Source organism: Pantherophis guttatus, chromosome 12, assembly GCF_059756535.1.
Source record: "Pantherophis guttatus breed Tessera chromosome 12, ASM5975653v1, whole genome shotgun sequence".
In the NCBI taxonomy this organism is placed as follows: domain Eukaryota; kingdom Metazoa; phylum Chordata; class Lepidosauria; order Squamata; family Colubridae; genus Pantherophis; species Pantherophis guttatus.
The window spans coordinates 2,196,838-2,224,265 of record NC_142074.1 but is presented as its reverse complement, the minus strand read 5'-3'; the positions used below and the strand labels follow the sequence as shown (position 1 = coordinate 2,224,265).

General features: G+C 47.8%; 1 protein-coding gene and 1 long non-coding RNA gene across 2 annotated transcripts; one reads left to right on the top strand and one right to left on the bottom strand.

The window, feature by feature from the left end:
- Positions 1-311: 311 nt before the first annotated feature.
- LOC148112199 (vomeronasal type-2 receptor 26-like) lies at positions 312-8,858 on the top strand. Its single transcript, XM_087877593.1, has 2 exons — positions 312-378; positions 7,703-8,858. The coding sequence occupies exons 1-2, from the start codon at positions 312-314 to the stop codon at positions 8,608-8,610; spliced, it is 975 nt and encodes a 324-aa protein (XP_087733719.1). The 3' UTR covers positions 8,611-8,858.
- A 12,565-nt stretch (positions 8,859-21,423) lies between these two features.
- LOC148112198 (uncharacterized) lies at positions 21,424-25,931 on the bottom strand. Its single transcript, XR_015729680.1, has 4 exons — positions 24,586-25,931; positions 24,167-24,283; positions 23,326-23,383; positions 21,424-22,607 (listed from the first exon to the last, which is right to left on the bottom strand). It is a non-coding gene; the product is annotated as an uncharacterized LOC148112198 (long non-coding RNA).
- Between the last annotated feature and the right edge of the window lie 1,497 nt (positions 25,932-27,428).

Below are 27,428 nucleotides of genomic sequence, written 5' to 3'. Positions count from 1 at the left end.
AATGAAATTTGGACTAAGAATATGAAATTAACCCGGTCAATAGGATATAAAGAAAATATATATAAAATGGAATATCGATGGTATTTACCACCAGCCAGACTTGCAAAAATGTTCCCTGGAACACCCTCAGTCTGTTGGAAATGTGGCGTTAAAGAAGGCACATATTTCCACCAATGGTGGACCTGCCAAGAGGCAATGAAATTTTGGAAGAATATTCTGAAGTGGCTCAATGAAATGTTGGGGCAGCGTATACAATTGCGTCCTGAGGTATTTTTATTAGGGATAAGACACGAAAATGTTAATAGAACGGCATGGTACCTGCTGCTGCATATAACAACAGCTGCAAGATTGGCATGGGCCCAATACTGGAAGATGGATGTTAGTTCACCCAAACAAGTAATTCGGAAAATAATGAATTGTGCGGAATCAGATCGGCTTACTATGTTACTGAAAGGACGGGGGGATACAGATTACTATATATCTTGGAGTCAATGGTATAATTGGTTGTCAAATTGAGCTATAAATAGAGATATTGGATAAGCATGTCAATTGGTATATGTAATAGACTTTTGTACGTTATCCTATATATGTAATGGGACAAGTTTATTTCCTTCTTGCGTAGTGATGTAGACCGCTATAGATTTAATGTTTGTTGGATGTATAAGATAAAATATTTTCTTTAAAAAAATTCAATTCAATTCAATTCTATTCTATTCTATTCTATTCATGACTTCATGAAGAAGTTTGGTAATAGTTGGATGAAATCAAGTTATATCACAAGCATTCCCATAATATATTAACAAAGTTTAATTTTATATGAGAATGACCTTGGGGGTGGAAGAAGAGTTGTTAAGGTAAGGTAAGAGGGAGGGGAGTCCTCAGATGCATAAATGGCAGAAAAAGGAGCCTGCTCAACATTTCATGTTGTAGAAACAATTGGGCAGAAAATTATGCTTTCAAGATTCTCATAATATAGTCAGATAATAAATTAGAATTAGCTCCTCTGGTCATGTTTCCTGTCTGCTTACCTGGAAGAAGATTAGCCTGAGAACTTACTTCTAGACCTTCTAGACTTCTAGACATGCTTAATAGTAATCACCTAGTTGTTTTCAAGGAGTTTATAAATAATCTCTTTATTGGTTTGTTTGTTTGTTTTATTCTAGATTGCTCTAGAATATTCAATATATAAATGACAAATTTTGTCAATTATGTTTTATCAATATATGATTTTTCTTGTTCTCCAAATGAGGAATACATGTAATTGTAGAAGAAAGATTCAAATGTGAAAAGACCATGTGGGATAAGAAATCAGGTTTCCTGCTTTTAACATTTCTGGATCTTTCCATTTCAGTTTCATCCCTTTCTGGCAAAGAATGAGTTTTGCAATCTTTCACTCATTAATTTGTACTTGGACCAAAATGGAGATGTGACAGCAGATCTGAAGATCAGGAGCTGGGTGGTTGTCCCCAAGATCAAGATGGATCTCACCGAAGAGCCACTAGGGAGTTTTGAAAGACAGAGACTTATTCTCAACCAAGAGGCTCTTCCACGACTGAAGTCGCTCAACAAGGTGGGTGAAACATTGGTGTCTTTTCTCTGTTTTCCGATGCCTCAGGAACCATTTCAACTGCGCTAAGCAGAGTCACCATGATGGATGACCTTTGTGGAGAATTGAAGGTGGGAAATGATAGTTTTCTTAAACTGCTTGGGAGGTTAATGAAGAAACTTCCTCCAGATGCTATAATGTGGAACAATGTTCAAAGGTGATTCAGAGAATCTGGGATCTGGACCATTCTTTAGATGATGGTCTTTTGTGTCCCCTGTGTATTTACTGTCTCCATAAACCTGGTGACAGAGGCCATCGATTGCAGGGGATTGTGGTGCTGACAGCCTCGGGATCGCTTCGTCCTTATTTGTGAATATCAAAGAAGAAGGCAATTCTGTTGACCGGTGTCTGAGTTGAAGTTAGGATTGAATCCAATGAAGTTTATTCAAGGCTGCATGGAGGTCTTTGGTGTCCCAGTGGGAAACAAGCTTTGGAATTAGAATTCAGCTTCTCCAGATTTGTCTGCCGCTTGTCTACCGTGTCCAGAGGGACTCTGGGAGGCTTGCAAGAGTGCCTTGTTTGAATAATGCCTCCCTTTGTATAATGCCCTGATCCAGAAAACTGAACTAGTGAAAGATTTCTTTTAGCCAAAGAAAAGCCCTTCCTGAGATCAAATGTAATGAGGGAGAATTTGAAATAAAAGTTGCTTAGTTTTGTCTTTTGTCTTACAAGAGGGCGAAAAGGAGGTTCCAAATTTAAGTAATAATAAATGTGGGTCTCTCTTTCCATGACAGTTGGTGTCACCTAATTGTAGATCTTCAGAGGAATTGGATAACCAGACGGGCCCTAGAAACACCCCTATTTGACAAAGGGCTCTTATTCCTGTCCCATCTGCTATAGCAAAGAGATGCCTCACTTTTGGGGGAACACGCTCTTATGGCCTCACCTCCATCTCATCCCACTACAATTCTAGAAACTAAAGAGTCCATTTTATTATTGTTTCACCAGGATGAAACCATATGTATTCAACAAATAAACATACAAACAAGCATACAAACAACATCATCCGCTTTCAACTTGATAGTCCTAGTTTGAAAGAAATTTCTCCTTTGTGTCTTAACTGGAAGACTGTTTTGGAGTACTTTCAAAGAGAAAATTTAGTATGAATTGATCACCATACTTTAAAATCATGGCTATATGAAGACTAGAGAAATGCCTATTAATAGAGCCATGAGGAGGAACCGTCTGCATGTCACTTAATGCTTAAAACTTTTTTCAGATCCATCCCTCCAGACTTTTTTATCCAGAAATGTCCATTTCTCCCCCCATTTTCCATAGGTGGAGAGTCCTAATGTATTTTCTTTGGCATTCCTTGTTTTCCTGCTCAGTCCCTGCCTCAGTCCAAATGTGTGGAAAGTTGTCATCCTGGATTTGTCAAGAGGGCCCGAGAAGGAGAGCCAGTTTGCTGCTACGACTGCGTTCCTTGTCCGGAGGGGACCTTCTCCACTCAGGAAGGTGGGTGACACTGGAGGAAATGGCAAACTTTGTGGAAATTGGTTTATCCAGAGCAGTTTGAGGAAAGTCCATGTTGAAAGGCATTTTGAAGCAGTGGTGGAAATACAAATTGTTTTACTATCAGTTCTGTGGATGTAGCTTGGTGGCTATGGCTTGGGGGGCGGTGGCAGGGGAAAGATATTGCAAATCCCCATTCCCTCCCTACTCCAGGGGAAGGATACTGCAAAATCTCCATTCCCACCCCCCTCTGGGGCCAGCCACAGTATTTGCTGGTTCTCTGAACTACTCAAAATTTCTGCTACTGGTTCTCCAGAGCCTGCTGGGTTTCACCCCTGCTCTGAAGCTTAATTGTTTTCCTGTTCATTTTTAAAATTCAGAATTTCTTATCCAATGGGAAGAATAACCCAAAGAACTTGAAGGAGGGGCTAGGAAAAAATAAGAAGTTAGGGCAGATTGTGCAAGCTTTACTATTGCCATGGATTGTTGGCTGGGATGTGCCCTTCTATGTTTTCTTTTCTAAAAACATCTCAGTTCTTTGAAACTTTAGGAATTGTCTTAGGTCCACGGCTTTTGCTCATCTGAAGCAAATGTATGGAATGTCATCCCCCAAAAATGATGCATAAAAAGATATATCAAGCAATCAATTTCTGTTAAGGACATTAATTACGGTAAACAGTAAATTCTATTTAAAGGCTTTTGGAGGGAGAGCTTTGAGCTCAACAGGGAAAGGAGAGGAGAGGAGACAAGAAAAGGAAAAGGAAAATGAAAAGGAAAAGGAAAAGGAAAAGGGAAAGGAAAGGAAAGGAAAGGAAAGGAAAATGTAAAATTATTGGGGTAAAATATGTTTACTTTTCTCCAGTGCTTTAATTCTCCATGTTAAAAGGTAAAACATTAATATTAATTTGAAATTCAGTTCAAATTTTTTAGTATCAATGGTAGTGGACCTTCCACTTTTAAATCTCCTTTTTATTGTTGTTACATATTGTAACAACAATATGCTGAGGGCCCTCCCCTTCTTTATTATTAAAGATCTTAGTTCGAGGGAAACCACTGTGCCACAGATTGCCGGATGTGAAACCCTCTTTGTGAGATGGGGTCACGGGGTTCAGATGGGCCTGTTGCTCACGTACCTGGCTCCCTGCCGCGTGGCAACGGCCCTGCCCGAGCTACTCGACGTGATAGCCACGGTGGCAGTTGATACACCCAGGCTTATGGTCATGGGTGATTTCAACCTGCCATCCGCTGGTGAGACGTCTGAGATGGCACGGGAGTTCATGGCTTTCATGACGGCCATGGACCTGACCCAGTTAGTTCATGGCCCCACTCACAGGAGGAGTCACACTCTGGACTTGATTTTCGTCTCTGGCCAGTGGTTGAGTGGCCTTGTTATAGGGGATATAGACATGGAACCCTTGTCTGACCACTCGCTCCTTCGCCTAGATCTTCAATCCGCTACACCCCGCCGCAGGGAGGCGGAGCCTACAAGATGGGTCCGCCCCAGGCGCCTGATGGATTCTGATAGATTCCAGATGGAGCTTGGGCCATTTCCTGAGGTTCTAGCACAGGACTCGGTTGGGGACCTGGTGGCGGCCTGGGATCGGGCCGCTAGCGGAGCCTTAGATCGAGTCGTGCCTTTGCGGCCTCTGACCCGGTCCCGATCCCTCTCGGCTCCTTGGTTTACTGAGGAGCTGAGGGAGATGAAGTGCCGGAAAAGACGCCTGGAGAGTGGTTGGAGGGCCAGTCTCACCGAATCTGATCGAACACTGGTAAGGTCGCATATTAAGACCTACCTAGTGGCGATAAAAGCGGCAAAGTTCAATTACTTTTCCACTCTTATTGCATCATCAGAGAATCATCCGGCGGCCCTGTTCAGAGTGACCCGCTCCCTGCTTCAACCGGGAGTGCGGGAGGACCCTCTGGAGGGCAGGGCTGAGGATTTCAGATGATATCTGTATGACAAAATCGCTCAGATCCGGCAGGATTTGGACTCTGACTGGGTAGATCTGGGCAGGATGACGAGGAATAGTCTTGAGAATGTTATCTGGGAAGAGTTTGACTCTGTGACTCCGGATGACGTGGACAGGATTTTGGGGAGACTTAATGCGACCACATGTTTACTGGACCCGTGTCCCTCCTGGTTGGTACTGGCTTCCCGGGAGGTCTCACAAGGCTGGCTCCAGGGAATTATCAACGCTTTGTTGAGTGAGGGTCACTTCCCCCCTACCTTGAAAGAGGCGGTAGTGAGGCCTCTCCTCAAGAAGCCCTCCCTGGATCCGGCAGTATTGGCTAACTATCATCCTGTCTCCAACCTTCGCTTTGTGGCCACGACAGTTCCCACAATTCCTGGAGGAAACGTCCTATCTAGACCCGTTCCAGTCGGGTTTCAGGCTTGGGCACAGCATGGAAATGGCATTGGTCGCATTGGTTGATGATCTCTGGAGGGCTCGGGACAGGGGTTGCTCCTCTGTTCTGGTCCTATTAGATCTCTCAGCGGCTTTTGATACCATCGACCATGGTATCATGCTGCACCGGTTGGAAGAGTTGGGGATGGGGGGCACCGTGTTACGGTGGTTCTCCTCCTTTCTCTCAGACCAGTCACAGTTCGTGTTGGCAGGGGGGCAGAGGTCGACCTCGAGGCCTCTCATCTGTGGAGTGCCGCAAGGGTCGGTCCTCTCGCCCCTTCTGTTCAACATTTATGTGAAGCCGCTGGGCGAGATCATCCATGGCTTTGGGGTGAGATACCACCAGTACGCTGATGACACCCAGTTGTACATCTCCACCCCAGGCCACCCCAGTGATGCCCTCGAAGTGATGGCCCAGTGCCTGGAGGCTGTACGGATCTGGATGGGGAGGAACAAGCTCAAGCTCAACCCTTCCAAGTCTGAGTGGCTGTGGTTCCCGGCATCCCGATATAGTCAGCTGACTCCATCGCTGACTATCGGGGACGAGACTTTGGCCCCCGTGGAGAGGGCGCGCAATCTGGGTGTCCTCCTGGATACGCAGCTGTCTTTGGAGGAACATCTGATGGCTGTTGCCAGGGGGACCTTTTGTCAGGTTCGCCTGATTCGCCAGTTGTGCCCCTTTCTTGATCGGGATTCCGTGTGCACAGTCACTCATGCCCTCGTCACCTCCCGCCTGGACTACTGCAACGCTCTCTACATGGGGCTCCCCTTGAGGAGCACTCGGAGGCTCCAGCTGGTCCAGAACACAGCAGCGCGGGTAGTGATGGGAGCAGCATGGCGCTCCCATGTAACACCGCTCCTGTGCGAGCTGCACTGGCTCCCAGTGGTCTTCCGGGTGCGCTTCAAGGTGTTGGTTACCACATTTAAAGTGCTCCATGGCATAGGACCTAGTTATCTCCGAGACCGCCTTCTGCCACCAACGACCTCCCATCGACCCGTGCGCTCCCACAGAGAGGGCCTCCTTGGGGTGCCATCAGCCAAGCAATGCAGGCTGGTGACCCCCAGGGGGGGGGCTCCTCTGTGGGGGCACCCACCCTCTGGAATCAGCTGCCCCCAGAGATAAGGAGAATCCAAGACCTCCGTGCTTTCCGCCGTGCCCTTAAAACTTTCCTTTTCCAACAAGCCGGGCTGGCCTAACAAATCCTTTTAAATGATTTTAAATTTGTATGTCTTTTAAATTTTTGGCCAAATTGAGGTATTTCCTTTTAATTTGTTCTTAATGTTTGTATTATGTGTTTTTATCTGGCTGTACACCGCCCTGAGTTCCCAGGAAGAAGGGCAGTATATAAATTTGAAGTAAAAAAAATAAAAAATAAAATAAAATATGAACAATTACAACTCCAACCAAAAACAAAATCAAAAAGAAAAAATACTGCTTTATGCACAATGGGATTCAATTGAAACAGACTTAGCAAAAACGATTCAAAAATGGAGAATTAATAAAAACAAGAAGCTGCACAATAATGATCTATATGGAACTACAATTTTATAGTTTTACAGTTTTACAATTAGCAAGTGGAACAGTTTATCTGCAGAAGCTGTGGGTGCTTCATCCCTGGAGGTTTTTAAGAAGAGATTGGACAGGCACTTGTCTGAAATTGTATAGGATTTCCTGCTTAAGCAAGGGGCTGGACTAGAAGACCTCCAAGGTCCCTTCCAGCCCGATTCTGATAGTTCAGACCTTGAACAGATTCTAAATCTAGATAGTGTGGAATGAAACTGCTTCATCTGCTCATTCTTCGAATAGAAAGATTTTGCAAAAAACCCCTCTCCTTATTTATTACTTAAGGAATTAATTTTCTTAAATTTTCTTTAAATGTGCATAAGATCCACTTACTCTAAATCCCAAACCCTGGTGAACCAAAACTCTTCAATGAATGCTACACATTTTTAGGAATTTAATTTAACATCACATTTATAATTACACTAACGACTATATTTATTTTCAAAGTGTATTAATAGATGCTGTTTGGAAACCAGCATGGAGTTTGGGCCAGAAATATGAGTTAGAGACCCCTCAGATTTCTTACATCATGACAAAAGAAGTCTGTCACTTTTTGTGAAACTGTTTTAAGCAATGCATCTTGGGGAATAATCCTGATATCAGTTGTCTCAAGAAGATATTTCTTGAAAGATAAAAGGATAGAATAACAAAGGAATATTGCTTTGCTTTTCTCAGATACAGAAAAATGCACCAAGTGTCCGGATGATAAATATCCAACTGAGGACAGAGTCCAATGTATCCCCAAAGTGATAATCTTCCTGTCTTTTGAAGAACATCTAAGCATCATCCTGGTCTCTTTTGCCCTATTCTTGTTCTTAAACACAGACCTTGTCTTAATAATCTTCATTCAATACAGAGAAACCCCCATTGTCAAAGCCAACAACCGGGACCTCTCCTACATCCTCCTGGTTTCCCTCCAGCTTTGCTTCCTGTCTCCTTTTCTCTTCATTGGTCAACCAAGGAAAGCCACCTGCCTTTTCCAACAAACAGTTTTCAGCATCATCTTCTCAGTTGCCATTTCTTCTCTCTTGGCCAAAACCATCACGGTCGTGCTGGCTTTCCTGGCCACAAAACCAGGAAACCGAGCAAAGAGATGGTTGGGGAAGAGCTTGGCCAACTCCATCATCCTTGCCTCTTCTGCAGTCCAAGTTATCATCTGCTCCATCTGGCTGGGAGTTTCTCCCCCATTCCCTGACTCTGACCTCCACTCCCAGCCTGGAGAGATCATCCTGCAATGCAACGAAGGGGCTGTTGTCATGTTCTACATCACCCTCGGCTACATGGGCTTCCTGGCTGCCATCTGCTTCATGGTGGCTTTCCTGGCCAGGAACCTGCCTGGGGCCTTCAACGAAGCCAAGCTGATCACCTTCAGCTTGCTGGTCTTCTGCAGTGTCTGGGTGACTTTTGTGCCCACCTACCTGAGCACCAAAGGGAAATACATGGTGGCTGTGCAGGTCTTCTCCATCCTGGCCTCCAGTGCTGGTCTGCTGGGCTGCATCTTCATCCCCAAGTGCTACATTATCCTTCTGAGGCCAGGCCTGAACACAAAGGAGCAGCTTACCAGAATAAATGTAAAAACATGAGATGTAACATCATGTTATTTACATCATGTTACTTAAAGAATTGCATTCTTCTATGCAATTGCATTGTTTGCATTGAGTTAGACTGGCTGACTGCATTTTACCTTTTTATTTGAAAGAAGACACACGTTGTTTCCACTTAAATGCTATGCAGGAATAAAAGAAAATCATATATGTATGTTTCTAAATGGGAAATGTTTGAATGACTGGAATTCTTGTATTTCCCAATTCATCCCAATAAATCTAGCTGAAGAGAACTCTGTGAAAGTCATTTAGAGGAATTTAATGTTCAGCAACCACCAAAGAACCAGACACCCCATGAAAAATAATTTGAGAAATTATTCCTACTGACAGTGGCTAAAAGTATACATATGTGTGAGAAAGAGTAAGTAGGAACCATGCTCCAAGAGTTGTAGGATATTCTTCATGAGAACCGTTGCCCTTCACCCCAAGCCAGGTAGGGGGGGTCCTTGAAGTCTCCCTCACCTAGAGACCCAGTCGGCACACATTCCCCACAGCTGCCCTGTGAAGGAGGGTTTCCTATGAGATCCTGCACCCTGCCTCTGTCCCCTAATTGGGTGATCAGGACTCCTCAAATAGCCGGTTCTCTTCCCTAATACTCGGGGCAGGTTGAGACTGGAGTCCAGAAGCTTTGAGAAATAAATGTTTTGGGGAGGCACCATGTGGACTCCTTTTGATGATTACTATCATTTTGTTGGGTTGCAAGCCCTCTCTGACGGGGCCAAGATCTCACCCCCAATAGTCAGCGATGGAGCCAGCTGACTATATCGGGACCCTGGAAACCACAGCCACTCAGTCTTGGAAGGGTTGAGTCCGAGCTTGTTCCTCCCCATCCAGATCCACACGGCCTCCAGGCACTGGGACATCACATCAAGGGCATCATTGGGGTGGTCCAGAGTGGAGATGTACAGCTGAGTATCATCAGCGTACTGGTGGTACTTCACCCCAAAACCACGGATGATCTGACCCAGTGGCTTCACATAAATGTTGAACAGAAGGGGTGAGAGAACCGACCCTTGTGGCACCCCACATATAAGGCGCCTCGGGGTTGACCTCTGCCCCCCTGCCAACACAGACTGCGACCGGTCGGAGAGAAAGGAGGAGAACCACCGCAACACGGTGCCCCCCACCCCCAACTCTTCCAACCGGTGCAGCATGATACCATGATCGATGGTATCAAAAGCCCCTGAGAGATCTAACAGGACCAGGACAGAGGAGCACCCCCTATCCCGAGCCCTCCAGAGATCATCCACCAACGCGACCAATGCCGTTTCCGTGCTGTACCCAGCCTGAAGCCACTGGAACGGATCCAGATTTCATCCAGGTACTAGGGAAGCTGTCGCACCACCACACTCTCAACAACCTTCGCCACAAAGTGAAGGTTGGAGACTAGACGATAATTTGCTAACACTGCCGGGTCCAGGGAAGGCTTCTTGAGGAGAGGCCTCACCACCGCCTCTTTCAAGGAGGCGGGAAAGTCAAGCTCACTCAATGAAGCATTTATAATCCCCTGGAGCCAGCCTCGTGTCATCTCCTGAGAGGCCAGCACCAACCAGGACGGACGCGGGTCCAATAAACATGTGGCTGCGCTCAGTCTACCCAGAATCCTGTCCACGTCTTCGGGAGTCACAGGATCAAACTCTTCCCAGATAACATTCTCAAGACCTGCCTCCATCATCCCTCCAGAATCTACCCAATCAGAGTCCAAGTCTTCCCGAATCTGAGCAATTTTTTCATACAGATAATGCACAAAGTCCTCGGCCCTGCCCTCCAAGGGGTCTTCCTGCGCTCCCTGGTGGAGCAGGGAGCAGGTCACTCTAAACAGGGCAGCCGGGCGATTATCTGATGACGCAATAAGAGTGGCAAAATAGTTACATTTTGCCACTTTTATTGCCACTAGGTAAATCTTAATATGAGATCTTTTTTTTTTAAATTTGATTTATATGCCGCCCTTCTCCGGAGATTCAGGGCGGCTTACAATGCATTAAGCAATAGCGTTCATACTTTTGTATATTTATACAAAGTCAGCTTATTGCCCCCACAAACTGGGTCTTACCAGTGTTTGGTCAGATTCAGAAAGGCTGGTCCTCCAACTGCTCTCCAGGCATCTTTTCCGGTGCTTCATCTCCCTCAGCTCCTCGATGAACCAAGGAGCCAGGTGAGACCGGCACCAGGTCAGAGGCCACAAAGGCACAACCCGATCCAAAGCTCCAGTGGCCAACCTATCCCAGGCGGCCACTAAGTCTTCAGTTGAGGTGTGAGCCAGAGCCTCAGGGAATGGCCCAAGCTCCGTCTGGAACCTATCAGGTTCCATCAGGTGCCTGGGTCAGTACCATCTCATTGGTTCCGCCTCCCTGTGGCGGGGTGTGGCGGTTCGAAGGTCAAAGCGAAGGAGGGAGTGATCTGACCATGACAAGGGCTCAGTCACTATATCTCCTATCTCAAGATCACTCAACCACTGACCAGAGACAAAAACCAAGTTCAGCATGTTTCCCCCTGTGTGAGTAGGGCCATGAACTAACTGGGTCAGGTCCATAGCCGTCATGGAAGCCATGAACTCCCGAGCCACCTCAGACGTCTCACCGACGGATGGCAAGTTAAAATCCCCTATGACCATAAGCATGGGGGTATCAACTGCCACTGCAGCTATAACGTTGAGCAGCTCGGGAATCTGTACCCCATGACCTCACTTCACAAGGAGGGACTCACATCCAGCAGTCTGAGGCACTGTGACCTCCCTCGGCCCAAGACCTTCTTTAATGACAACCGCCACCCCCCTCCCCTCCCCTGTGACCTTGGCTGATGAAATGCACGAAAACCAGGTGGGCACATTTCAATGAGGGGGACGCCCCCTCCTGGCCCAACCAGGTCTACGTAATACCCGCCAGGTCCGCTCCCCCCTCCTGAACAAGATCACAAATGAGGGGGGCTTTATTTACCACGGACCTGGCATTGTATAACATCAGCCGAAGGTCCAGGCCCTGAGGATCTGTTCAACCTGGGGAACGAGCAGAGCATTGGGGACCGGAGGGTGCAATCATTCGAAGACAACAAGTGCGCACTCCCGAAACATGATATGGCTCCCTGCTCCCACCATATCTGCTCCACCCACCCACAGTACTGATGGAACGGCCCTCATAAAAATGGACTCTAGCCCCCTCCCTAACATCTGACCCCGCAACCCTAATGCTGCAGCCCCCTGCCAGCCCCAGCCCCAACCCCGGTGGGTTTTTCCCCAAACCCACTCTAGTTACCCCCAAACCCCTTAAAAACTTACCTAAAAACAAACTTAAAAGGCCCCTCAACCCTCTCTTCATGCCATGCCACCTCTCGAGATTCCAAAACTCATCATCGAGGTAGGCCCTCGATAGTGTGGAGGGCCGAGCCTGCGAGAGCGGGAAGTCTCACAGTACAAGGTGGTTGGCTGTTGTATACATTAAAAGGGCCCGAAAGGGAGGTAAAGTCTGGCCAGGGATCCATCGATGGTCTAAAAAATGCTGGAACAAGATGAACCTGAAAAATGCTGGAACAAGGTGATCTCTCCAGTGAGGGAGGAATTTGTATTGAGTCTGCGTCCCCTGCTTTGAACGGGAGGGAAAAAGATCCCCTCACTTTTCCTTCTCTTTGGATTGTTCTGTAGCTACAAATACCTGGACACACATCAGCCTGGCATACTCCAATCTTCAGAGCTCAAACCCACCAGAACGCTGCCTTCTTCACAAGGGAGCCCACACAGCGGTCTTTGGTTCTGGGCATTTGTTGACACCCCCCTCTTACCCTCCCCCTCCCCCCCCTCTCTCTCCCCCACCCCAGTTTTTCCCTTCATTGGAGTTTTCCTCCCTGATCAGCACCGCCACTGATTGGTTAAAATTGTAGCAGGAAAAATAAAGTGCTGTCAGTGGCCGGCTTGTATGCCGGAGCTCTACATAGAGCGAGAGCTGGCAGATTGCTGCTCTTCGTATTGCTAGCTGTTAACTAATTAAATGGTGCTGAATAGCTCCAGAGCCTGTCTCTTCTTTCCCATGCTCGCAACTTAACATTGGCGACAAGGGTGAAGGACAACGTTGTGACTCCATTACCTGAGCCTGTGTCATCGGCAGGAGAGGACTCCGAGAGTGAAGGAGAGGAGTTGGCAAGGCCTCCCTCTCCAGGACCCTCCTCTCTGGCAACGCCTTTGTTGTTCGCCGAAGAGCAAGAGATAGGGCTGGGGCCAAGCATGTCCACGCAGCCACAGATGGACAGTGATCAGGGTAATGAGTCTTGGCTGGATCCACGCCAGCGTCGCAGATATAAGCGCGCACAACAGAAGAAAAGGCGTGCCCGAGATTAGGCTGAGTTACTGGACCACACCCCACAGGATATAAAAGGGAGCGTGGTGGCCAGTCAAGCCTTGTGACAAACAAAGCTGAAAGCTTCCACGCCATTCTGCATTGCCGGACTTTTGCTATAAAACTTGGCTGGATTTCTCTGGACTTGATTGTAATTATTGAGCTGTTTCTTTTGATGTATCAGAAGTGGGGAGAAGTTATCTCTCCTCTTCGTAAGTAATAAACTCTTGGCAGGCAGCCACTAGGTTGTTGCCAAGTTCCGTTATCATAAGGAAAAGGATTTGCCGGGTGGTTTGGTCTTTAACTCTTGAACGTCTGTTGGTGTGTGTGCGTGTGGGACGGAGACAGAACAGACAAGGACAAAGGAACTGACCATCCACCTCGTGGCAGCCGTGGCCACTTTACTGCTCGGACAAACCGCTTCAGCCAACCTAACGATGGCTGCCCAGAGATCACACGCACCAGCAATCTACGATCCACAGGCGGAAGAATGGCACACCTACATGAGCTGCTTCAGAATGTCCCTAGAGGCCAACAACTACCAGGACCTGCCGGACAACCACAAAAAGCTCTCTTTCTTACCTACTGCGGGGCAAAGGTATAGCACAGACCCTCGTCGCTCCAGCCGACATCGAGTCCATTTCGTGGACAATGCTGCAGAGTACATTGAAGGACCACTATGCCCCGGCCGCAACCCCTATGGTGAGCTGAAATGAGTTTTACCATCGGTGCCAACAAGAGTGGGAAACAATAAATGAGTTTGTGGCCAATCTGAGGGAGATCACATCGAAATGCAAATTCATCAATCCTGAGGAAATGATGAAAGATGAGATTCATCCTGGGCATGAGAGACCTGACTCTCCAGAAGAAACTACTGGTAAGACAAGTGGTGTCATTCAAGGATGCTGTCGAAGAAGCGAGAGCCGCCAAATCTTCAGACAACTCTGCTGCAGACAGCCGGAAGACCAGCAGAGTCCATGGAAACTACAGAGAGACCGAGGGGGTGACCAAGGTTCTGAGTATGAGGATGATGGGGATGAGGGCGAAGCTGTACACAGACTGTATCCAGACAAATGGGAAAGCCACAGAGACAGTGATTTTCTGCAAACCCATTGTTCTGGCTGCATGGGGTTCCATGCAAGATCGGCTTGCCGTTTTAAAGAGGCCGTTTGCCGCCGCTGCCAGTGGAAAGGCCACATCGTGGAGGCCTGCCGGGCCACACAACCCACCCCATCCCAATTCAGACCACTGTTGGCCCCCAGGAGGCAAGGACCAGTGAGGCAAGAGTTTCAGAGGAACAGACGCCCGGAGGACCCTTATCCAAACCACCGGGGCATAAATCCAACGACTGTGGAGCACTCTGACGCTTGCGACAGGGACAAGTTCCATATAACCCTATCAATTGAAGACAACCCTTGCGTGATGGAGGTGGACACCGGGTCATTTTTCACTATTGCATCGGGGAAAACCCTCCAGCGTTTCAACCCAAAATCTCCCAGAAACAGCTGAGACCGCTGAACATCAATTTGAATGACTACCAAGGCAACCATATCAGCATATTGGGACGACCTGAAGTCAATGTACAGTTCAAAGAGTTCAAGAGGCCTACCAGCAGTTACTAGTGGACGAGGCCACCGCTGAAGCCCAAACAATTGTAACCCACGGGTGCATTCAAATGCAAATGGCTGCAATTCGGAGTGAGCGTGGCCCCGGGATTATTTCAACGCATGATGGAACGCCTGCTGCAGGGCATCCCAGGGGTGGTCCCGTATTTCGACGATGTCCTCCTACCAGGAGAATCGATCGAACAGCTGAAGGCCAGATTAAAGGAAATGCTGGAGATGTTCCAAAGGAAGGGACTTAAAATGAAAGAGGAAAAATGTGAAATTGGCATCAAGCAGGTTGAGCTCCTAGGCTATTTAATCGACGGGTCAGGAATCCACCCCACCAGCAGTAAAATAAAAGCCATAAAGGAAGCCCCAACTCCAAAGAATAAAACGGAATTACAAGGCTTTTTAGGACTATTGAACTTTTACAGTGTTTTTTTGAAACAAAAGGCTACCGTTGCTGAAGCTCTCCATAGACTCCTGGGGAAGACGACTCCTTGGGGACAGAAGGAGGACAAGGCATTTACAGCTGTAAAAGAACTACTTTTGTCCGACAGCATCCTCATATAGTAACCGAAACTCTTCCTCTACTTCTGACCTGCAATGCTTCCCCCTTCGGAGTCGGAGCCGTTCTCAGCCATAGGCTTCCAGATGCCTCAGAGGCTCCTATAGGATACTATTCCAAGACATTTTCCCCAGCTGAGAGGAACTATAGTCTGCTGGACAAAGAGGCGTTAGCTGCTGTTGCTGGAATAAAGCGTTTCCACAAATATCTATGCGGGGGAAGATTTGAACTCATAACCGACCACAAACCGCTCCTGGGTCTTATCGCTGGAGACCAGCAAACCCCAACTTTTATGTCCCCAAGATTAACAAGATGGTCCATTTTCCTAACGGGATACAATTATAAACTGGTGCACCGGCCTGGAAAAAGTATCAGCAAGGTGAACGCTCTCAGCCGATGCCCAGTGCCAGAATTCGTAGAGGACCCTGCGCCAGCTGCACAACTCATGCTAATAGATGTAGACAAGACCAGCCCCATCACATCCACAGGGATTGCAGAATACTCCAGCAATGACAAGGTGTTGTCTAAAGTTTTGAACTGGGTGTTGAGGGGGTGGCCGAAAGAAAAGGTGGCGAATGGATTTAGGAACTTTGAAAACAGGCAGTTAGCGGTGTCTGCATTGAAGGGGTGCCTGCTCTGGGGGGAGAGAGTTGTAGTACTCCAGAGACTACAGAAACAAGTTCTAGAAACATTGCCTGTGGGGCACCCGGGAATCATGCGCATGAAAGCTATATTTGGTGGCCAAATTTGGACCGGGACATTATGGAGTGGCTGGCAACGTGCATGCCATGCCAGGAAATGCGACCAGCACCATCCCGCACAACCCCAGGAGAATGGGAAGGACCCCAAGGACCCCGGTCAAGGGTACACATAGAGGACTAACCCAGTAGGACTATTAGGTGCCCTGCCTACCTCCACGATTACGTGAACTTGATTGGCCACAGATTGGCCAATCCTCCTTCTAGGAGGGGAGGGCTGTTACCTGTGTGGGTAGGTGAAGGATTTGCAAGACCGCCGCTGATTGGTTAAAATTGTGGCAGGAAAAATAAAGCGCTGTCAGTGGCCGGCCTGCATGCCGGAGCTCTATATAGAGCCAGTCCCGGCAGACTGCTGCTCTTCCTATTGCTGGCTGTTAACTAAGAAAAAGGTGCTGAATAGCTCCACAGCCTGGCTCTTCTTTCCCGCGCTCGCAATTTAGGGGGGGGGCTCTTCTCTTGGCCGTGGGTGTGTGAACGCCCCCCCCTTTCCCTGCGTCCAGCTAGGGTTACCAGAGCGCCGGAATCGCCCGGAGCTTTCCCCGCAGGAGCAGAGTGGAGCCCCCGGAGGCATTCCTCCCTGTGACTCCAAAGGTCCCCCGGCTTTCTTCATCTCCCTCCTGGCCTCTGTCCCAGCCAGCCCTGCTGGGGACGCGGTTCTTCTGGGGCCGAGAGTTTGCTAAGAAATTGGGGAGGGGCAGAAAAGACCCCTTTAGGGCTCGGCCTTTCCTGATGCCCCAGCGCGACCTCCTTTCCATTGGGGGCTGATGGAGAAAGTTCCGCCTGTCTTCAGCCCACCAGCCTCTGAAAAAGGGGGCAGAAAAGACGCCAGTTCCCCGGAGCCAGATGGAGCGAAGACTCCCTTTCCTGAGGCTCCAGGTGGGACCGGTTCCTCCGCCTCCGGATGTTCGCAGCCTCCAGTCCCGCTGCCGGGAAAGAGGTTCCATCATCTGGTTCCGCAGCTCCCTCCCCCCCTCCCCCCATTTGTTCCGGGGTGTTTTTCGTTTGATCCCGTTATTAAAAGCCTTTTTAGCCACACACGGATGTTTGCAAGATGGGAAAGCGCGGGGGGGGGGCAGATGATTGGCAGCGGGTGGGAGGTGGGAGCAGCCCCTGCAGGGGGAGGCTGTGCGCTGCGAGGCAGGGGGATTTAGCGGCGTGGAGGGGCTGCGTGGCTGGCCTGGCTTGTTCTGGCTCCCCTGGGGGCGAGGGGGCCAGCGGGACGGCTGCGCGTTTGGGCGAGGCGAGGGGAGGCAGAGTGAGGCGCTTGCGGAGGGGCGAGGGGAGCGCAGTCCTTCTTAGGGGAGGGGCGGGTGGAGGAGGCAAAGCGCCCGAGAAAAGCAGCAGAGGAGCTGCCAGAGAAGCGAGTTCAAGGGGCTAAAGAACTGCCATTCTTCAACAGCGCGGCTGGCGCGGGGCTCACCTGGAGAGGTGAGCAGGGCGACAGCCGTGGGAAGGATTTTCCTCCCCCTTTCAGGACCCTCCCCTTGGTCTGCCCAGCGCCCGCCCACCTGTACCAAAATCCCAGCTCTGCCCAAGTGGTCCAAACCTCTCGGCCTCCCTCTCCTATTCTAGCCGGGACGCCGCCTCTTCCACTCCCTTAGCCCAAGCGGGAGGCTCTCTCGGCAGCCCCGGAGAGGCTCGCTCCGCTTCCTCCGCGCTTTGGCTTCAGCCGAGCCCTTTGCAGACACGGCCAGGCTTCGGCAGGGGAAGGGGAAGCAAAGCTGGAAACGGAGAGCAAGGGGAGTAGAAAAGGAATTGGGGGAAGGGAGGAAAGGCGAAGGGAAAGGAATCCCTGTAAGGATCCGCGTAACCGACTCACAATCTCAGAGATCAAATCAATCAGAAGGCTGCTCTCTTCAGCAGGGATCCCTACAGCTGTCTTTGCTTCTGGGGTTTCTTGATCCCTCTCCTTCCCTTCCTCCCCACCACCTGCCACCAAGTGTCTGCAGCGTATTTGTGACGTCCCCTTACGCAGCTCTTACCCAGGAGAGGAAAACGCAGCAGCCAGCCAACTCAAGCGCTAGTTGGCACAAAAGAGGCCAGAGCTGTCAATCAGAGCCAGGGGAACGGAAGCCCCCCCCCCCCAATTCACCCCCTTCTGGGACCTGGATGAATATTATGCAGCATTGAAGGTTGGTGACATAGTCAGTGATGCAGCTGCCTTCAGACAGGATCCCTTCAACCTCCTCCTGGGGAGAGTCTCAAGGTCCCCTTTCTCTGGGCATCTGGTCCAGCCCTTCAGACAAGACAAGCTTGGAAGAGGAACAGAGAAAATGCTTTAGGTAGAAATTGTAGAGTGGGAAGTTAAAGGGCCTGAAAACTGCTATTTTATTTTTCTGGTTGAGGAAAGAAAAAAACACAGTGGAAAATTCTTTACACTTTTCATTTTTTTATTGTATTTATTTATTTGTTTATTTATTTATTTATGTGTGAAGTACACACCAAATAAAAAAATAAATAAATAAATAAAAACAATCCCAAACTGAAATCCCAGACAGCTGTTCTGCTGAATTCTTTCTGCAAAGGAAGCTTTATCAGGAAATCAAGAAAGGATTATATAAGATATATTATAAAGCAGGGAGAAAAGATGGAGAATCCAGGGGGATCCATGGAAGTTGTGGTTGACATAGTCAATGGGGAGCGGGGGGGGGGGATCTGGCAGCCCGTTAGTTTCTCAAACTGATTTCTCTCCCCCCCTCCCCAATGCATTCCTTCCAAGGTCCTTTTGGCTGGAGGGGCAGACAGGAGCCAACACCTGGCTTCTCCAGAGGTGTCTGTGGATGGAAGCCTCCCTGGTGATTCCTAAACCCCTTGACAAGCTCCTTTTAAATGAAGGTTTTCTGGTTATGAAAAAGAGCATTGAACATTGAATTACGGAGGCTGTGTGTTATACTTCAGATGAGAATGAGTCTCTTAGAGCCAGATTTTTACTGTTTTTACTACTTTTATTCGTTTTTCAACACTGCACTGTTGCCCTGCCTGGTTGAGGCTCTCAGGACAAACTATATAAAATATATACCATCCTCATTCTGATACTGTTAAGTCTGCTATTCGCTATAACCTTAAGACAGATCATCAGATTTGTACTGTCCATCATATGAATCAAATATACAGAAACATACAGTAAGCAATCTGGGTGCCAGGCACTGAATTATGTGCAGCCTCCCCCCAGAACCCCCCCCGCCTGCTATAAAGTAAGCTCCCCCAAAATAAGACTTTTTTTATATACTTAAAATGGTCATTAGGGCACAGAACCAGTTGTTAAATTATTTGAATCCCACCATTGTCTCAAAATGTTGGTGGGACTAACAGGAGAAAGGATAGAATCCCTCAGGGCTGGAAGGGACCTTGAGGTCTTCTAGTCCAACCAGTAATCTTTTCTTGGAAATCTTCAGTAATGGAGCCCCCATTTAGAATAAGCTTTATTATCATTGTTAAGAAAAGAATGCACCAGTCAGTTATATTCTTTTTTTCTTCTTCAATCCCCAGAAAAAGGTGTCTGCAACTGTCACCAGAGCAACCAAGCAAAAATGTTGAGGCTGCCATCATCACCATGGAACCCTACATACCCAAATCCATTAACCCCAACATCACCATCAGTGATGAGAGAAGAAGGATGTTGGACTTTCTACCTCGCACGACAATGTGATGGTTGGTAAGTGTTTGAATTAACTTGGGTGTCAGTTTTTTCCCATTATGATAATTATTGTTCTTTAATTCTTAGATGGATTCCATTCAAGAGGCAGGGAAACCCAGGTGACTGCTGTCAGTGGACACCTTGGAGGCTGGAAGAAGTGAGTGGACCAAGGATTTGTCTAAAAGAAGAGTCCTAGCTGAAGGGAGAGGATTTGGGGTCTCTTGAGGTCACCTGGTGTCCTTGGTTGCTTTGTATTTCCTGCTTGGGGTTTTTGGGTGGGGACGGCTGACCTTGGAAGCTAAAAAGAAAGAAGAGTGGGAGCCTGGTAATTTTAAATATTAATTTGGTTGCTAAGTTTTATTTATTTATTGTTCCTTGCTTATTTATTATTTTATTATTAAAATATTAAATTGGTGCTTCTTTTGCCCCAGGATGAATAGCTGTCATGGGTGAAAGCTGAAAACAACTGATGCCCCATTTGGACCACATCGGCATTGACAACCTCACCATCAGTCAATTGCCAAAGGCAGCTTTCCTTGGAACAGCTGACATCTCTGGCTGACAGTGTGAAGAACCACAATCCCCCTGTGAGGCAGGACCTTGACGTGGTTGTGGTCTTGTGTGCTCTGAGGAAGATGCTCCATGGCTTAGGACCTGAGTACTTACGAGACCACCTGCTGCAACCGATAACCTCCCACCAACCGATACGCTCTCACAGAGTAGGCCTAGTCATAGTACCATCATTAAAACAATGTTGTCTAGTAGTTCCAAGGGAGAGAGCCTTCTCTGTGGGGGCACCTACTCTTTGGAACAAAATACCCCCTGGAATACAAATAATCCCAGATCTTCGCACTTTCCAACGTGCCCTGAAGACCTTTCTGTTTCAACAAGCAGGGCTAGCATAAACATCTAAATTCTATGCCAAGGTCTTAGCAGATACACCGTTGACTCAATTTATTATTTACTGTTTAAAAAAAAAATATTATATATATATGAAATCTTAATCTGTTCACCGCCCTGAGTCCTTCGGGAGAAGGGCGGTATAGAAATCCAATAAATAAATAAATAAATAAATAAATAAATAATAAATAAATAAATAAATAAATAAATAAATAAATAAATAAATAAGATGAGGGCTACACCTAAGGTTCATGCATACTGGACAGGACTCATGAGAGGAATCGGACAAAGAATGCCTCTCCCATAAACAATAGGGGAAAACATACATTACAGAAACCCAGATTGGCTCTCTAGTTGCCCAGGTCAGAAAGGACCATGCCAGGGGTTCAAATTCCTGGACATCTGGTGGAAAATGACCTGCAGGACTCAGGACTGCTGGCTGAGCATCCAGCCAGCAGCTGCTGAACAACTGGAAGGAAAGTGTTTTTCCGACTCTCCCCAAGATGGCAGCCAGACTCAGCAGGGGTTTTTATTCCCTGCTCCTGGTTTCCTCACCAGAACTGGTTCTTTTCTTTTCTTTTCTTTTTCCTTTCTATGCACTTCTTAATGTAGTTTTATTTAGCTTTGGGGGCTTGCTAGTATTTTTTTTTTCATTTTTGGGAGGTTTTGAAAATAAAATAAAATTAAAAATTGATTTAAAAAAAGAAATATGAGAAAAAGTACAAATGAAATCTTAACATTGCACATTGCACTGCCATCCATTTGTTATTATATGAGAATAGTTTGTTAAGTCTTGCTAGAAATATATATATTTCTACTGGCTTTTACTTATGCACTCTTATTGGGAAATCATAGATATTGTTCTAAAAGCTGAGTGGTATTTCTAAAACATCAAAGTACTTTGTCTAAGAGTTGATATAAATGTTGCATCACAAAATCCTATTTCTTCAACTCTCCTGCCTCTATTGATGACAATATAGAATAGATGAGCAAGAACCAATTGCTATTCATACCTCCTCAGATTTATGAGGCATTAATTGTCTTAATTAATTATCAGGAAGTAATTTACTCTGCAGAATCAAGGTATATCACCAGCATTCCCGCAAACTATTAAGGAACTGTAGTGATATGTGCAAATAAAGTATGGCACCAGGCTAGAAAAGTGGGAGATCCTGAGTTCAAGTTCTTCCTTAGTCATCAAAGGTAGCTGGGTGACTTTGGGTCAGTCACTATACCTACCTACCTCACAGGGTTGTTGTTGTGAAGGGAACTAGCCGGAGGAAGGTGTGTTTGATATGCTCACGGCCTTGAGTTATTTATAAAAATAATTAAGGCGGGAGAGAAACAAATAAATAAAAATCACTAAATGACCTTGGGGGAGAGAAGGAGAAGATGCTGTATAGGGAATAGTCAGATAAGGTGGGGGAGCCCCCAGGTGCATAATTGGCAGAGGAAGAACCTCAGAAAGGACCCTCCCTCGCTTTTCAGGCTTTCAAAAGCATTGGTGGGAGATTTGCACTTTCAGACATGCAAGATTCTCTTATGTACCCTTCCAATAAAGTAGAGTTTCCCATCTGGTGTACCTGGGAGAAGATTGGGGGGGGGACTTGCTACCTTGTGTGCCAGGTGAGTCTGGCCACAGCCAGATCTGGGAGCTCAGATGTGGCTGCTGCAGACTTTTGAGGTGCTTCTTCTTGTTTCCCCTCATAGTCTGAAAAGGGTGACTTTCTCAGTTGGCTGGAGTGGCTTTTCTCGACATGGTAACTGTAGTCCATCTCAGCCAGTTCATGCTGCAGACTCTGAAGGTGCTTCTTAAGTTCTGGCAGAAGGTTCCTCACCTCTTCCAGGTCTTTCTCAAAGTCGGCCTTCTCTTGTTTAAGATGGACACTTGGCTCAGATAGTTCTTTGTGGAGTTCTTCACTGCATTTCACCAAAGATGTGTTTTCTACCTCTAACTGATGGCATGATCTTCTGCAGGTCTTCCATTGTGGTCTTAAGTTGATCCACTTTCTCCTGGAGACAGCTGTGCTAATCTTTCACCCATTGATTGTCTTTCTGGAATTTCTGGGTCTGAAAGTCAAAGGAGTCTCTCGGTTCATCAACCTGGAGGTTGGGACCATCAGTGGTTGCTGAGAGATCGCCCAAGGATATTGACCGTATGACCATTTCTTCCTTCTTGCTCACCTGTTTGAAAAATGGAGAGACACAGTCACATCCTCTCTCAGTTCAGGGCTAATTTCGCTAATCTGCCTTCTCCACTCTGGCTTTATCCTAATGTTTTGGAGTCCATCATCTTCTGCTAGCATGAGATGCAGGAGTGGTGAAAAACCAACAATCTGTAGAGGAGTCTCCTGCCAAAGGATCCTTTAGATATAATCTACCTAGATCTGTTCTTAACTAAAAACCACCAGGCTCAAAATATGATATTTGAGGGCACATCAAATGAAAAGCAGCTCTCTGGAGACGTTCCTAATGCTGGGAAAGGTGGAAGGAAAGAGAAGGAGATGACAATTTGGGGTAAGGTTAGTAGATTTGATTACTGTGTGGATGGGTGAACTTTTGGGAGACCTGAAAATCCAGACTGGGGACCGGTCATCCATCTACCTCTGTAGTCACTCAGAGTCCACACAGTTTCAGTGCTGTCAATCAATGCAGACCAAACTCCCTGGAGAAGTCAATAATGCTGGCATGGGTGAAGGAAAGAGAAGAAGAGAACAAGCACCATAAGCAACTATAGTGGAGATGGGGGCAGGTTGGGATACCTGAAGGACCACGTTGGGGACAGATCTCCATGGAGGAGATCGATCTATGGGCTGCTAGGCATCAACATTCAACTTGATGACATAGAATCGATCCATCAATCAGTCAATCAATCAGGCAGGCAGGCAGACAGTTGACTTACAAGGTCCCTTTCAGCTGTAGGCTTCTATTGTCTACTTCCTTTTCATTATCGCCTTAACCTACAAATAGGGAACAGATTAGAGTTAATACAATCAAATGGCAGTAGCCTAAAGCAGGGGTGTCAAACTCGATTCCATTGAGGGCTGCATCAGGGTTGTATTTGACCTCTGGGGGGGGACGCTGGATGGGTGTGGCCAGAGTGGTGTGGCCAGCTCAACATCACTCATGTTCAAGGCACCCCTCCCAGGCTCCGTTTTCAGCAGTGACAGCCTCCTGCAGTGCTCTGCCAGTGAAAACAGAGCTTGGAAGAGCTGGTGTGTGGCCCTCCCGAGCTTCATTTTCTCTGGCAGAGACACCACGGCCCAGTCCTTCGCTGTTTCCAGGGTGGCCCTGTGAGCCAGATCTAAGCGCCCTGAAGGCCGGATCTGGCCTGCGGGTCTTGAATTTGACACCCCTGGCCTAAAGCAGTCATTAAATTACAGTATAACAACTGTGTAAAAAACACAAACTTGGCCCCTTTAAGACATGGATGGCCTTCAACTCCTAGAATTCTGCATGCTGGCTGGCTGGAGAATTCTGGGAGTTGAAGTCCCCCCCCACCTTAAAGGGGCCTAGTTTGATAAACACCAACATGATCCCTTAATACTGATCTCTCTTCAAACTATCCTGACTTCCCATTTAATTCTGAGTCCAACTCAAGGCAGATCATCGCTCAGAACCCTCCAAAGGAGTCAGTATTGTCTCTCCATCTATTTGGCCATCTTTGCACTGCTTTGGTGCTTCTGATAATAGGAAAAGGTGGTAACCAATTTGAATTAAGATAGACCCCCCCAAGTACTTACGAGTCCCATCTCAGCCACGAAAGTCAGGTGGGTGACCTCGAGCCCCTCCCTCTCTCAGCCTTCACAAGGTTGTTCTTGGGGGGAAGAAGGAATCTTAAATATGTTCACTCCCTTGAACTATTTAGAGAAATAATAAAGGTGGTGTGAAAATCCAAGTAATAAAAAATGAAAATAAATGAATACTCCAGTCACCAGGCCAAGTGTGTTATTGGGAAATAATTATATCTGGCCAACGGAATCAGAGTTTAGGTTAATTTCCCAAATCATTAAGCAGGTCAATCTCTAGCTTTGTGGTTGCAATGCCCATCCAACTGGGACATCCTGAAGCCATTTTTTTGGGCCCCTAAACCTTGCAGGTTTTTCCTAGCGCACGTCACCAGCCAGCCAGCCAGCCCCAGCCCCTTTCTGGAGACAAGAACCTTTGACATGGTGGATGAGGAGTTTGGTGACAGGTATGGAGGCTGCGGACATGGCAGGTATCAGCACATCTGTCATGTTTGGTTGAACCCCATTTTTCTAATCTCCCCTCCCCCCTTAATCCTGCCTTAAAGGGAAGGGTCTAGGTGAGGGAGACCCTGCGATGCCCCCAGTGCTGCCATCCAATCCAGCCACTTTCCAGGGATTTTGAGCAGAGCCTCCATTATGTGGTCCAGACTCCCCAAGGATGCTGGAGGTTGCCAAGGCAACCTCCAGCCAATGAGCTCAGGAGGAGCCTCTGATGTCACAAGCCAAGGCTCTGATTGGCCTGGACCTGAGATTTGAAAAATAACCACCAACGACTGCTTTCACCTGGGGGCGTGGCTTGTCCATGGATGAGCCAATCTGGAAGGGGCTTCAAGCCCCGAATTCCCTTCAGCCAGAGCGGCTCCCTCTGAAGGGGGAACTGTAGAGGTCGGGGAGCCCCAGATTCTGTCCCTTCTTTGCGGGTGAAATTAGAATCTTGTCCCTTGGATCTGGAATCTGGTATTAGGGATCCAGGTTTTCCTCTCCATGCCCAGAGGATGAAGGGAAGATGAAAGGGAAATAAATCTGCATAAAGGATCAGATATGATTCCTCTTAAAAAGGCCTTGTGAGAACAATGTGCCTAAAGAAGCACATGGGTCAGCTTTAGCTGTCCATCTCACTGCCTGCGGAGGCCAGGTGTGACTTAAAGGCCAGACTATAAACTGCCTCCAACAGGTAGTGAGGACAGCTAAAGCTTGCACAGGTCCTGCAGCGTCCTCCATTTTGTGGCAGGAGTCTCTCTGGAACTCGGGGCTCCTCAGGGAAGCTTTTTGGCTGCCTGGCAAAGCCATTCCCGGAGTCTGACTGGCTTCAGCTGAGCCCCAGCAGGACGAAGGGGCTGTGGGGAATGGAGGCTTCTCTGGGCCCAGGCGTTTCTCCCCTTTGCTCCTGGATGGGTCTGCCGCCTCAGAGCTCCGTCTCCTCTCGTGTGGGTGGAGAGCCTCTTCCTCACCTTCAGGGGAGAGAGAGGAGAGTCCGTTTCCTCCACTGAGGGGCCTCTTCGCCTCCCAAAAATAGGAGCCCTCGGGCGATTCAGGCCAAGCACAAGGGATTCCTCGAGGGGTACATAAAATAATGGCACACACATCCAGTCAGCGCCTGTCGGCGAGCAAAGGGCGAAAGGCGCTCCTGACTCCCGAGCAGCTTCAGGGGAGGCTCTCCGAGGGTTGCCCAGAGGGAGAAAGCGGGAGATCCAGGAAGAAGCGGGGGAACAGAGCTTCGGAGAAGGGATCTCTTGATCACCACAGAAAGATCCCCAAAGGGGAAAACCACATCCATGCACACGAGAGTGAGGAAAAGTCACTTGGGGCAGAAAGGCGTAGAAGGTGGGAAATCTGGAAACTGAGGGGTTTGAGGTGTATTCATTTTTAACACTGTTCTATTTGTGAAAACCTTTTTTTGGCACCTCTAATAAAGTCCATCTTGGTTTAAGTTCTGGAATTGCCTCCTGGCCTTCTTGGAGCCATCTGAGGCTGGCTGAGCTGCTGACTCCTAAAAGCCAGGCCTGGATGGGGGAGGGTCTCCCCTCCGATCCTCTCCTGGGTCCCCAGGGGGCTGGTTGTGGGGAGGGGTCACGAAGGGAGGGAGCAGCTGAATGGACCAGGAGCTCTTCCCCCCAAAGACGGGGGTCCCCAGAATTGAAGGAGGGGAGGTTCAAACATGGGGCCCCTTCTTCCTAATTACATGGGAAGAAGGAATGGGATGTTGAACACAGGGAAATCCAGGAGTTTTCCCTCTTCTTTTTTATTAAGAAGATTTCTTTCTCGTCAACCAGCAGAGGACCCACACCAGCCACAAGCTTCTACTTTTATTCCTAAAATCTGGGAAGAACGGATACTGTTACGTGGTGCCAGGCAGATATTCAGCTGTGGCAAACTGATGATATCCCTACAAACCACTTAACCTGGTCCCTTCACCCAGGGCTCCATTCACACTTGCAACTTTTAACCAGGGTTTGTTTTCCGAGGGTGGACCTGTTGGTCGAGGAGTCAGTGAATTACGGGAACTCCGAAGTTCATTAATTCAGTGGAAACTAGATGAACAATAGCTGACAAATGAAATAAGCTTTGGAAACTTTTCTTCCTGCAAGGGCCATATTCGCACAACATACTTGACCAGGCTGGGGAAATGTCCTCGCAGCCATCCTGAGGTAAAATACGGGTCTAGGTGCACTAACCAAGACCCTTTAGCAGACCACTGATGGCAGCAGCTACCCTTCCTTCTCTCCCCTGGGGTCTTTCCTGGGGCAAATCCAGAAATCCATGTGGGCACATTTCTGACCGAAAATAGGAGCATCCTCTCCTCTGGCTACAACCAGGGAGGAGAGCAGCCTTGTTACTCATCAACCTGTCGTCCTTCCATGTTCAAAAGGAACAGCCTGAACCCAGAACCACCCAGGATCTCATAGCCAGTAGAACCTGAGGGATGTTCAGTGCCTCCTAGTCAGCTCTCCTCTAAAATCGTATATTGCTAGAAAAGATGGGCAGTTTAATTTCACTTCCAGCACAACCAATGTTAAAATCAGCTACAATTTAGGATTAATATATGGAGAAAATAAAATCCCAGACAGGCCCCACTCTCAACATTAGGCAGAAACCAAGGGGACTGATTGCTTCCTTGGGGTTCAAAGATCGGCAGCAGCAAAATTAAGAGACATCAATCTAGAGTCTCACCAAACTCCGTAGCTCTGGGTGACCTTCCCCAGCAGCCCCTGGAGACAAGAGGCCATGTTGTAGCACAGCAGAAGTCAATTCCCTT